Source organism: Electrona antarctica (assembly GCF_951216825.1).
Source record: "Electrona antarctica genome assembly, chromosome: 21".
In the NCBI taxonomy this organism is placed as follows: Eukaryota; Metazoa; Chordata; class Actinopteri; order Myctophiformes; family Myctophidae; genus Electrona; species Electrona antarctica.
This window is the reverse complement of record NC_136802.1, coordinates 41,672,693-41,686,372: the sequence shown is the minus strand read 5'-3', so window position 1 is coordinate 41,686,372 and position 13,680 is coordinate 41,672,693. Positions and strand designations below refer to the sequence as shown.

General features: G+C 44.1%; 1 protein-coding gene across 1 annotated transcript; it reads left to right on the top strand.

Annotated features, from left to right (window-relative positions):
• Nucleotides 1–2,371: 2,371 nt before the first annotated feature.
• LOC306914397 (uncharacterized protein) lies at nucleotides 2,372–13,322 on the top strand (the record flags this gene model as incomplete). Its single annotated transcript, XM_079491391.1, has 17 exons — nucleotides 2,372–2,607; nucleotides 2,764–2,844; nucleotides 2,927–2,980; nucleotides 3,293–3,412; nucleotides 3,504–3,632; nucleotides 3,830–3,970; nucleotides 4,081–4,174; nucleotides 4,275–4,342; nucleotides 4,459–4,548; nucleotides 4,642–4,773; nucleotides 5,473–5,523; nucleotides 6,479–6,574; nucleotides 6,741–6,797; nucleotides 7,145–7,264; nucleotides 7,780–7,833; nucleotides 9,922–10,056; nucleotides 10,218–13,322. Exons 1-17 carry the CDS (start codon nucleotides 2,515–2,517, stop codon nucleotides 13,320–13,322), a joined length of 4,620 nt encoding a protein of 1,539 aa, XP_079347517.1. The 5' UTR covers nucleotides 2,372–2,514.
• Nucleotides 13,323–13,680: the final 358 nt, after the last annotated feature.

Sequence of the window (13,680 nt, the reverse complement as noted above, 5' to 3'; positions counted from 1 at the left end):
GTGTGTGTGTGTGTGTGTGTGTGTGTGTGTTTACTGAGACGCTACACTGTCTCTGCATTCTATGATCCTATAGTTTACTGTCTCTCTGCATTCTATGATCCTATAGTTTACTGAGACGCTAAACTGTCTCTCTGCATTCTATGATCCTATAGTTTACTGTCTCTCTGCATTCTATGATCCTATAGTTTACTGTCTCTGCATTCTATGATCCTATAGTTTACTGAGACACTACACTGATCTGGCTAAATCTTTGCTCCTGGTACCGTGGGGGGGGGGGGGGGGGGGGCTGTGTGTGTTTGTTTACTGAGACGCTACACTGTCTCTCTGCATTCTATGATCCTATAGTTTACTGTCTCTCTGCATTCTATGATCCTATAGTTTACTGTCTCTCTGCATTCTATGATCCTATAGTTTACTGAGACACTACACTGATCTGGCTAAATCTTTGCTCCTGGTAGGGTGGGGGGGGGGGCTGTGTGTGTGTTTACTGAGACACTACACTGTCTCGGCATTCTATGATCCTATAGTTTACTGAGACGCTAAACTGTCTCTCTGCATTCTATGATCCTATAGTTTACTGTCTCTCTGCATTCTATGATCCTATAGTTTACTGTCTCTCTGCATTCTATGATCCTATAGTTTACTGAGACACTACACTGATCTGGCTAAATCTTTGCTCCTGGTAGGGGGGGGGTGTGTGTGTGTGTGTGTGTGTGTGTGTGTGTGTGTGTGTGTGTGTGTGTGTGTGTGTGTGTGTGTGTGTGTGTGTGTGTGTGTGTGTGTGTGTGTGTGTGTGTGTGTGTGTGTGTGTTAGCATTTGATGACATTTAGCCTCTCAGACCCATTTGAGCCACGGACCACCATTTGATGACATTTAGCCTCTCAGACCCATTTGAGCCACGGACCACCATTTGATGACATTGGACCCTGTAAAGGTCCATTTGGTTACATATACTCTCAGAGTTACAGCGCTGTAAAGGTCCATTTGGTTACATACTCTCAGAGTTACAGAGCTGTAAGGGTCCATTTGGTTCCATCTGTCATATTCTCAGAGTTACAGACCTGTAAGGGTCCATTTGGTTCCATGTGTCATATTCTCAGAGTTACAGAGCCGTAAGGGTCCATTTGGTTCCATGTGTCATATTACAAAGCCTAACCCTTAACACATACTTAATGTCTCACTCACTCGCTCACTCACTCACTCACTATATTTGAATTAGTGAACACTTGTGTGTTTACTGAGACGCTACACTGTCTCTGCATTCTATGATCCTATAGTTTACTGTCTCTCTGCATGCTATGATCCTATAGTTTACTGAGACACTACACTGTCTCTGCATTCTATGATCCTATAGTTTACTGAGACGCTACACTGTCTCTCTGCATTCTATGATCCTATAGTTTACTGAGACGCTAAACTGTCTCTCTGCATTCTATGATCCTATAGTTTACTGTCTCTCTGCATTCTATGATCCTATAGTTTACTGTCTCTCTGCATTCTATGATCCTATAGTTTACTGAGACACTACACTGATCTGGCTAAATCTTTGCTCCTGGTAGGGCGCCAGACAGTGACATATGCTTTTAAATCGGCCTTAGCTCTACATGGGTTATCTGCTATTTTCACATTTCTGTTCTTCTTTTAAAACCTCCCTTGGTGGTTTTTACGTTTCAAGACAGGTTGACTGAGTAGAAAAATCACACCTGTGTGAAATGAGCGGTGCAAGTATAGGCTACATGTATTGTTATAGTTACTGTGCTGTGCTCTGTACGTGTGCGATATAATATCGGATCGGTTGCAGCACCACTATTCTAAAGCCCCCTCAGGTACATATTTAAACTATGTTCAGCAATGGTATAACTATGTACAATGGTATAACCACACACTCCACTCACTTCATTAGGGGTCACACAGAAACAAATACAAGTTTAAGCTGTACACTGTGTGGCAAAGATTTTAGATTTAAAGCAAGAGCTGAAGAGTCACACAGTGACTCAGACAGGGGAAAAGCCCTTTTCTTGTAGTGTTTGTAGTAAAGGCTTTGTTAGCACAAGTCATACAATCACACATGATGACTCATACAGGCGAAAAGCCCCTTTCTTGTATAGTATGTAGTAAAACATAAAACATTCTGAAAACACAATAACTTTATTGAGACTTGGCAGTGTGGCAGACTGCTTAATTAATGCAATATTTTAATGTTTGGTTTGGTTTCCTTCCTCCTGCAGCTGCTGTGGTGGTGTGCGGTAACTCACTCACTCACTCACTCACTCACTCACTCACTCAGTCTCTCACTCACTCGGCCACTCACTCACTCACTCACTCACTCACTCACTCACTCACTCACTCACACACACACACACACACACACACACACTGTCTGTCTGTCTGTCTGTCTGTCTGTCTGTCTGTCTGTCTGTCTGTCTGTCTCTCTTTCTCTCTCCCCCTGTCTCTCTGTCTGTCTGTCTGTCTGTCTGTTTCTCTCTTTCCAACAGGAAGCAGAATCTGACGGCATGCCGCTTACCAAGCGTCAGAGGGCTGCTCACCAGCGAGAAGTGGAGAAGCAGGAGAAGCGAGTAGCACAGCTCGGCACATCCCCTGGTCAGGTATGTATTGAGCACGTCTCAGTGAGATGTAGTCTTTCACTAACCACGTTGGGTGCATAACTACAATTTCCCCTGTGGGTTCAATTAAGGTCTTATATGATCTAATTTCTCTGTCTTGTCACTTCATGCCTGAGTTCTATTGGTCTTATTTCTTAGAAGGCTAAGTCACCACCTGCGCCAGCTGTTCTGCGGGGGGATGTGGGGAAGACTTCACCGTGTTCGTCACCGGCGCAGAAGGTACAATCAATGCACTGACTTCTGTGGGGATTGTACTGTAATGCAAATCTTCTGTTGACTAACTTGATCTGTAATCACACAGATGGCCAAGCTGAACCTCTCTGCCCTAGCCAGACAGGATACCATGGCTGAACAGGTATATAATATATAGTATATTTTTCCACAATTGTCTGTGTGTGTGTGTGTGTGTGTGTGTGTGTGTGTGTGTGTGTGTGTGTGTGTGTGTGTGTGTGTGTGTGTGTGTGTGTGTGTCTGACACACACACACACACGCACACATTTTGTGTATAATGAGCCACAATTCTATACCAACAATGTGATTTGGGGTAATCAAATATGTTGGGCTATTGTTTTGGCTGTAGAACAATGCGATATGAATGTATCGATATTGAAATATATGCATTGTGCTGCATTGATTTCATACTTTGTTGTTTCCATAACATTTTTAGCTACAGGTCACTGGTACAGGCAGGCGGCATAACACAGCAAAGCAGCATTGGCCAGAGTCCCACGTGCACGCGGGAAAACAGGCCAAGTCTCGTATCCCAGCCGAGTTGTCAAAGAAGAAGGTATCTTTCTTTGCTCATGTGTTAAGTCTTGATGAGTAAATGTGAATGTTGACACAATGAAACATTGATTTTGTTTTTCCTTTGTTGAAAGTTTGCACTTCTTGTTGGTGACTCACATCTGCGAGCCATCGTAGATGGATACGTGACCATGCCAGACAGTGACATATGCTTTGGCATCATGTCCTTCCCTGGTGCGAGGGCAAAGCACCTGGAGGCTGAGGTGTGTTATAGCATTCTCAATATCTCTATTCTATAGTTGACTGATACACATTCGGCATGTTTGAAATTGGTTTGCATGAGTCGGCAGTCTGTAATGAGTTTGTCATGGAAGAACAGGTGATAATCAGGGGTTACAAGTTCCGTAGGCTACATTCAATTAATAAATACCACAATGTTCTATGATTTCTTCCACCACAGGTGAAATCCGCTAAGATTCCACACATTCCGGATGTCGTTTGCATTCTCGCAACCAGCAACGACATTGCTGGTAAAACGTTCTCACAAGCGGGGGAGGAATTTCGAAAGCTCTTGGTCACCGCACTTGCTCGCTGGGACAATGTAAGTTAATTCTTAGTCATTTCTCTCTTCTATTTTTTTATGTTTCAGTATGTACTGTAATGCCTCAAAGGTGTAGTTTTTTAGGAAGAAGCCTTTTTTTTTTTTATCAGGTCTGTGTTCTGGACTTCCCTCCCCGTCTGAATGTGGACGTTGAACAGGAAATGTGTTTGCGTCAGGAATTCCAGCGCACGGCGGCCTTCTGCGGTAAATAATAAGAATGCATACCCAACCGCTTATGTCTGTTTACGCTGATCCATGCAATACTGTATTATGATTACTACATCATGTTTATTTTATTTAAAAGGTGTCCGTTACATCAGTGCAGTAGAGGCATTCCCGCTCACACAACTGGACTTGTGGTGCAGAGACAACGTAAGTGGAATGTCATGTGGAGAATCTGCATTATTTGCCGATCATATGAATGCAAAAATTCATATCAGATAGAGGTTAATTTAAATATTTATCTGAATGTGTCTTATGTCTGTCAGGTACACTTGAGCGATGACGGTGGTATGCCAATCCTTGCACAGCTGCTGTCGTCTGCTGTTCACGAACAACTGCAGCTGAGAGCAGACCAGGTCCGAGCATTTTAAATCTGAATGAGTAAAATCTAAGATGGCGGAGTTCCTATTTTCCAGCCTGTAAACGTTTTCCTCTGTTTCTATGCACAGGCCAGTGCTAGGAGGACATCACCTTGCCCACAACGCAAGTCTGTAGCTGTGTTGCCACCAGCACCTGTCAGAAGCGTGTATCCCAGGTCTCTTGTCAGCAAAGAAGTGCACGTACCCCGCTCAGCTGCTGCTGTAAGTAGTCGAATCGTGTCACTGCTTCATGGTAAATATCGTAAATGGAGCATTTCAGAGTCTTGCTCAAGGACACTTTGACATTAACTAGCTACTGTATCCCTGAGTCACTGCTGCCCCTTATTGGTTTGTGACAAGGGATACTCTGTTATCATATTAGTTACTTGCACAAGCAGAGCGCACAAGTAATAGTTTTAGTCCAGTGCTTCGATGCGTATGTCGCCATTTGATATGTATGCGCCGTGCCAGCGTATGACGTAATGACTACTTGTGCTTGATATGGCAGTGGTGTCAGATTACATACATGTATACATAGGGGCATTACCTTTAATCCTCCCGACACTAAAACATATCGTCAACATCAAAAACCAATTACACCCTGGCATTGGGTCCTTTAATCCACATCTTTATTACGTCATCATTGAGAGCTAGTTATACCCTGACGTCATATGCTGCTACGATACATACGCATCAAACGGGGCAAGTAACCACAGTATAACGCTAATCAACTTACAAATTACATATACATAGAGGCATTTCCTTTAATCCACCCGACACTGATCGACATATAAGTCACCAGCGGTCGACAGTACTTGCGCTCTGCTTGCGCACTTACTTGTGTGCAACAAGCAAGTAGGCACTCGACAGAGTGCAGTTCTAGTTTACTTTGTGCTCATCAACCTGCATTTCTCCTTTCAGACCAACCAGCCTACCGTTCCTTGGTCGCAGCAGCAGCAGCAGCAGCAGCAGGTTTGTCATCTTTAACCACTGAAACCCTGTATTGTTTTATGGTGGGGAAGACCTGCCCAGTTCAGTGGGCACACCCCATGATGAACAATACTGTATCTGCCTGTGTTGGCAGTACACACTTACTTACGTACTGAATGTTCCAAAGGTTTCCTTATCTTAACATTGATCAACAATACCTGACCACAGTACCTCATTAAAGCAGGTGTGATTCCTGCCTTGATATGTACGACTCGGTACTATAACCAGTTGAGATGAGTGGGAAAAGAGCTGCAAGCTCGTACGGTGTCACAGATGTAAGACAATATGAGCTTGTAGATCTGCTATTTTTGAATAGCCAAAGCACAAATGTTACACAGATGTAGTCTAGTGTTTAATTAAAGGCTGGAGGGTTGATCTAATCCTAAACTCCAAACCACACCAATGGGTCGCCAGGCAACGCCTTGCAACCAAATGATTGCAAGTAGACACATGTAGTTGCAAGCCACCATGGAATTGAAACGCTTGGGTTGACAATGTGCCAATGTGCAACAGGCCATATCACACCAACCTTGCTTTAATCCCTGTATGCATGTGTTTAACCCATTGTGACCTGAGATCAGATTCTAAAAGTGTCTTCTACATCCTGACAGTTTTCTGAAAAAGTCGTTCTTCGATTTTTCAAAAATAGCAGACCTACAAGCTCATAGCGCTATGAGCTTGTAGAGCTGCTATTTTTCAATAGCTAAAGCATAACATAATGCTAACACCAAAAGGGGTTCCTCCCCAAAATGGGTTAACCAATGGAGTGTATTAGAAATAGGTTGTGACAACCACTACATTGGACCTGTTGCAACACAGATTTCCATGTATTCAGAAATAGGTTTTCTTTGACATAGAAGGTTTCCATTTGACAACAGTATTATTGCGGTGTATGATTTAATGCATGGTCACATTTCCTTTCTCTTTTCATCCACAGGTGGACTTGCCAGAGAGTTCCATCCCACTCAACCCTGTCTGGTTTAGCCCTAGCATCTTGGATGCAATGAATGTGGCTGCTCCATCAGGTGGAAAGGTAATTTCATTGAAAAGTTTACATTGTTTTGCGTCTTTGTGTTTTAATGTACACGCATCTAAATAAGTAAAAGGTACACACAGGGTTTGCAGTGTCCACTGTTTGACATTATAAATGTATTGGACAATGTTTGACTATGCATCATTAGCTCTGTTTGTATACACAGGTCAGTCCTAGGACATCACACCGCAAGGTGAGAGTGCCTCATTCACCCGTTGCCACGGTAAGGAGTTTGTAACCTGTAACTCCGACACTGTTTAGTTTTAGCCACAGTCATGTTTTATCATTGAATCATAGTTCAACAAACACAAAATCTCACTTCTGTGAAGTGAAGGGCGCTCTAATCATCCATCATCATTCATCATGTCATTATGGCCAATCACAATATGCGTCCTCACTTTTGTCTTCAATGGTTGTGTTGCTTTTTAGCTAGTGTCGTGTATTACAACTATTATGTGTATGTGTATGTATTATGTGTATGTGTATCGTGTATTACAACTATTCCACAATCTGCAAATGCTAAATGAGTCTGAAACTACACCTGCATCATTAGCTCCGTTTGTATTACAGGTCAGTCGTAGGCCATCGCCCTCCACCTCTCCAGTGACACCACTGCCCGTCAGAAGCGTGTCTCCGAGAGTTATTGTCAGCCGTCAGATCAGCAGACCAGCTCGTTCACCTGTTGCCACAGTAAGGAGTTTGTAACCTGTAACTGTGACGGTTGCATGTGTTTGGTCCGACGTACTAACAGCCCGACAGGCATAAGTCTGACGACCCTACCCCAACCCCTAAACCTAACCTCACAGGAAGCCACGGGTTAGTTTGAACCTGCCACGCATGTCGGGGGCCACGGGTTAGTTTTAACCTAGACTGGAACTCATCTATGCTTTCTATGGCATAGGCAGCTCCAGGCAGGATCCGCCAGGAGAAACTAGACGCAGCTGCAGGACATGAGACTAATTAATTAGGGAGAGAGAGAGAGGAGTGTGTGCGTGTCAATTTAACAAAGGTGCAGACACATTTTTAACCTGATACATGTTAGTTTTTACCTACCACGCATGTCAGTAGCCACGGGTTAGTTGCAATCGACAACGCATGTTGTGGGACTAATGCCTGTCGTTCTGTTAGTATGTCTGAACAACATATATTTTTATTTAGTTATTTACTTTTATACATCAAACTGCATGTCTTATTTCTCATTACAGACGAGCCAGCCTAGTGTGCAGTCTACTACAAGGGGGCTCGTTCGGGAGCAGCAGGTTTGTCATGTTTTATCATAGTTATGTAAAAACAAAATCACACTTGTCTGAAGTGAGTGGCACTCTAATCAGTTGTTGCGTTTGCATAGAGTAGCCCAGGTGAAAATTATACTTTGTTAATGATTCAAGGTCAAGTTGACCACCTCTCACACACTCTTATGTGCGTGCACACACATGCACGCACTCTGTCTTCCTATTGGCCGGCCTTTACAGAGCCATAACTTTGGTTTGCAACATGCTACAGCCTCGCAATTTGGTCCATAGATGTAGACCACCAATAGGAACGGAGCTGTACTTGCTTAAGCCCCGCCCCCTCTGTATTCCTATTGGCTGGCCTTTACACAGCTATAACCACCAATGGGAATGAGCTGTACTTTTTGCTTAAGCCCCGCCCCCTCTGTCTTCATGTTAGAATGCTAGCATGCTAGCATGTTGGGATGTTAGCATTAGCATGTTAGCATTAACATGTTGGCACATTAGCACATGTTGGCACATTAGCTTGTTAGCATGTTAGCATTGGCATGTTAGCATTAGCATGTTGGCACTAGCATGTTAGCATGTTAGCATGTTAGCATTAGCACGTTAGCACATGTTAGCATTAGCATGTTAGCACATTAGCACATGTTAGCATTAGCATGTTAACATGTTAGCATTAGCTTGTTAGCATGTTAGCATGTTAGCATTAGCATTTAGCATTAGCATGTTAACATTAGCACGTTAGCACATGTTAGCATTAGCATGTTAGCACATTAGCACATGTTAGCATGTTAGCATTAGCCTTTTAGCATGTTAGCATTAGTTTGTTAGCATGTTAGCACTAGCATGTTAGCATTAGCATGTTAGCATTATTATGTTAGCATTATCATGCTAGCATGTTAGCATGTTGGCATTAGCATGTTAGCATTAGCATGTTAGCATTATTATGTTAGTATTATCATGCTAGCATGTTGGCATTAGCATGTTGGCATTAGCATGTTAGCATTAGCATGTTAGCATTATTATGTTAGCATTATCATGCTAGCATGTTGGCATTAGCATGTTAGCATTAGCATGTTAGCATGATAGCACTAGCATGTTAGCATGCTAGCACTAGCATGTTAGCATTAGCATGTTAGCATTAGCACATTAGCATGTTAGCATTAGCACGTTAGCACATGTTAGCATTAGCATGTTAGCACATTAACGCATGTTAGCATTAGCATTTAGCATTAGCATGTTAGCATTAGCATTTAGCATTAGCATGTTAGCACTAGCATGTTAGCATTAGCATGTTAGCATTATTATGTTAGCATTATCATGCTAGCATGTTAGCATGTTGGCATTAGCATGTTAGCATTAGCATGTTAGCACATTAGCACATGTTGGCATTAGCATGTTAGCATTAGCATGTTAGCACATTAGCGCATTAGCATGTTAGCATTAGCATGTTAGCATTAGCATGTTAGCACTAGCATGTTAGCACTAGCATGTTATCATGCACGTTATCATTAGCATGTTAGCACTAGCATGTTAGCACTAGCATGTTATCATGCATGCTAGCATTAGCATGTTAGCATGCATGTTAGCACTAGCATGTTATCATGCATGCTAGCATTAGCATGTTAGCATTATTATGTTAGCATTATCATGCTAGCATGTTAGCATGTTGGCATTAGCATGTTAGCATTAGCATGTTAGCATGATAGCACTAGCATGTTAGCATGATAGCACTAGCATGTTAGCACTAGCATGTTACCATGTTAGCATGTTAGATAGTATGTTAGCATGCTAGCATGTTAGCATGTTAGCATTAGCATGTTTGCATGTTAATGTTAGCATGTTAGCATTGGCATGTTAGCATTGGCATGTTAGCACTAGCATGTTAGCATTAGCATGTTAACATTAGCATGTTAGCACATTAGCACATGTTAGCATTATCATGTTAGCATGTTAGCATTATAATTTTTGCCTTAGCATGTTAGCATTAGCATGTTAGCATCAGCATGTTAGAATTAGTATGTCAACATGCTAACATGCATGCTAACATGCAGCCAATATTATATTACCATTATCATTGATGTGTATGATTTGACGTACTTTGCTCCACAGGTGGACTTGGCTGAGTGTTCCATCCGACCAGATCCTGTGTCTTTTCCCCGTGACTTCTCAGATGCGATGGATGCTGCCGTCCGATCCCATGTTTCCAGCTATGTGGGTCGCCCAGCTATTCCACGTGGCAGCGAGGTAATTTGGATGCAATGTTTATGTTGACATTGAAGCGTTTTAAAAAGTTTCTCTCCCTTTCTGACCCAGATAAATTGGTAAAATCTAAGAATGTTTATACTGTCCAAGAGGCGCTATGTCAAATGGTGATGAAACGGTTTGTGTGCTCTTGCTTACATCAGATGTCCCCTGTTGAACGTCGGGAGAAGAGTGCGGTGAGGCAGAGTCAGCAGCCTGTGCAGTCAGTGAGGGCAAGCATCTGTCAAGCGGACATAACCTACATCAACCCCTATAAGCCTTGGCTAGGCAAGTTGAACAGTCAGTGCACCTGCATGGCGCTCACCTTTCTGGCTTTCCACACTGATGGAGTGCGTTTCGACACATCCTCCCTTGACAAAGTGCTTTATCAGGGAGATGATCTCTACAAAGACAATATACGCCACCTTTTTGTGGAAAACCATGAAGCAAAGCTTACGTTCAGGAATCTGACCATAGAGGAGATGCCAAAACAAGTTGTCGTTGAGAGCAATTTCTACAGTGTCAATATGTGGTATGTGAAAGTTGGTTATGTGAACCCATCAGCCAAACACCACACTAACATACCTAAGGATATGCTGTTTCTGGAGCAGGAACTGAAGTGCCTGTCGCAAGAGGTCACCCGTGCTTTCCTGATTGTAAGTCCCGAATGCTTTGCAGTGTTCCGTGACACATCAGGACGTTATGGCGTTTTTGACTCCCATTCGAGATCTGCGACAGGTTTGCCGATGCCTGAAGGAAAAGCTATTCTACTGACGTTCCAAGATCTGAGTGGTTTGGTCCGCCACTTTGACATGCTTTTCAAAGAGCGTTCTCCTTTAGCGCGGTATGAGTTTGTGCCTGTTTCATTTGACCATCACTCCAGCGACGCTCCTGGACCGTCAACAAATGTGACACGTGCGCAAGCTCCTGCAACAATCGACCATGGCTCCAGCGAGATTGCTGCAACGTCAACAAGTGTGACAAGCACACCAGCTACTGCAGCAATCGACCATGTCTCCAGCAAGACTCCTGCACCGTCAACAAATGTGACAATTAGAGCAGCAGTACCAACAGTGCAGAGCAACAGGTGGCATGCAAAGCAGGGTCTGCAGCGAGCGCCACAATTGGTGAGTGCCACTATGTGTCAAGGTGACATACGCACCAATCCTGAGTCAGAGAGGTCAAACACTCAGTGCACCTGCATGGCTCTCACCTTTCTTGCCTACCACAATGAGGGAGTTGGTTTTGACACGGCCTGCCTTGACAAAGTGCTTGTCCAGGGAGATGTTCTCTACGAAGACACAATACAGCATCTGCATTTGGACAATACGCATCAGTCAGATCTCTTGACCATGGAGCAGTTGCCAAATCGGGTCTTCGGCGAGAACAGTGTTTACACCGTTCGCATGGACATGTCAGACCTGAAAGTTGGTCCCTTGAACAAAACAAAAGGAAAGAATTACTCCCTTGCCAAACAGCTGCAGTGCCTGTCAAATGATCTCACCCATGCAGTGTTGATGGTTCATCCTGAATGCTTTGCAGTGTTTCGGGACAGATCAGGACGCTACGGGTTGTTTGATTCACACTCAAGAAATGACTGGGGTATGCCAATATCTGGAGGAAAAGCAATTATGTTGACTTTCCAAAACGTGACTGACTTGGCCTGCCACTTGCGCCTGGTCCTCAAAGGCCGTCCTACTCATGCGTCATATGAGCTCTTGCCTGTTGTCTTTGAAATTGACCAGACACCAGTGGCACCACCTCACAGTGTGCCCTCCCTTGACCACGGCTCCAGTGAGGCACCAGCGGCACCACTTCACAGTGTGCCCTTCTTTGACCACGGCTCCAGTGAGACTCCAGAATATCATCTTTCCAAACTAAATAAAGCAAGGCGAATAAAGAATCAGCGGAAACTTGTGCAGAAACAGCATGAGTACAAGAATGAATCCAGGACCACACGCTGGCTCACTGATGCGGGATTCCGTGAAACACATAAAGCCTTCATGAAAAACTATTGGAAAAAGAGATGGCGCACTGATGCTGATTTTCGTGAATCACACAAAAAGAAGCAGAACAACAGATGGAGCACCGATGCTGTTTTCCGTGAATCACACAAACGGAAGCAGAACAACAGATGGAGCACCGATGCTGTTTTCCGTGAATCACACAAACAGAAGAAAAACAACAGATGGAGCACCGATGCTGTTTTCCGTGAATCACACAAACAGAAGCAGAACAACAGATGGAGCACCGATGCTGTTTTCCGTGAATCACGCAAACAGAAGCACCATCAAAGATATCACAATGAAGCTGAATTCAGGCGGCGCCATATACAACGGTGCACCAAGAACAAGATGGAGAGACTCGCAGCAGATACTATACTCCGTATCCACCACAAGTTGCAGTGTGCTATGAGACTAAAGAGGAAATCCATACATATTGCAAACCGCCAGTCTCTACGTGAAATGGAAGCTCTTATGAAAGTTCACATGTCGAAATTCCGAGAACGGATTAAATTAGGGCCTACATTTGTGTGTACGGTGTGCCACAGAGTTTTGTTCGGCAATCAGGTCCTATGGTGCAACAGGGCAAAGTACCTCAAATTAAACCCACACCTGGTAACTGCTTGCTTGACCGCCAAGTATGTGCACATATGTGACTGTGAATGCTCAGCCCCGTGTGACGTTGCAAATGAGAGAAAACAGGAGTATATCTGCTACAGCTGTGACGACAACCTAACAAAAGGGAGGATGCCATGCATAGCAGCTGCTAATAAGCTGGAACCAGCACCCATTCCCCTAGAGCTGCAACTGTTGAATTACCTGGAAAGGCAGCTAATCGCAAAGTACATACCCTTTGCTAAAATTATTTCGTTGCCGAAAGGACGGCAAAGGGCAGTGCATGGTCCAGTTGTGTGTGTACCGTCGGAAGTGGAAGCCACGGTGAATGCTCTGCCGAGGTCCAGACATGAAGACCAGCTGTTGCAGGTTAAGCTGAAGCGGAACATCAAGTACAAGGGATATCAGCACTTCCACACGGTGAACATGACAGATGTGCTGGCGGCACTGAGGAAACTGAAAGTGACTCATCCGGAATACCGTGACATAGTCATTAATGATAATGCCACGATAATGACCGCCTCCAGGATGAACTGTCAGTCGATGAGGAAGATGCGCAAGAGGCTGTGTCACCTGTTGCTGACACAACAGGTGAACAGCCGTCTAGCGAACAGCATTCTAGCGAACAGGAGGAACTTAGACCCGGTCTGATCTTTGACTCTTGCATGCAGCCTCCTGACATCGCACAGGAAATCCTATCGTACGGTGAGGGGGTATTCAGCATCGCTCCAGCCCAAGGAAACAGACCTGTGGGTATTTTCACCGTCCCCAAGCTTGAAAGCATGGCCTTTCCCGTGCAGTTCTCAACCGGAGAGAATACATTAGATGAGGTCAGAGACATCAAATTGTCCCCAAGTAGGTACTTCAATGCGAGGCTCCTTTCTGTCGATACCCGCTTTGCCACCGACCAAACCTACCTCTTCTTTGCACAGTTTGTGACAGAAACGCAGCAGGCTACCAACAGCATGTCCATCCAGACGCGGAAGGGGAAAAGATATACCAGGGACGG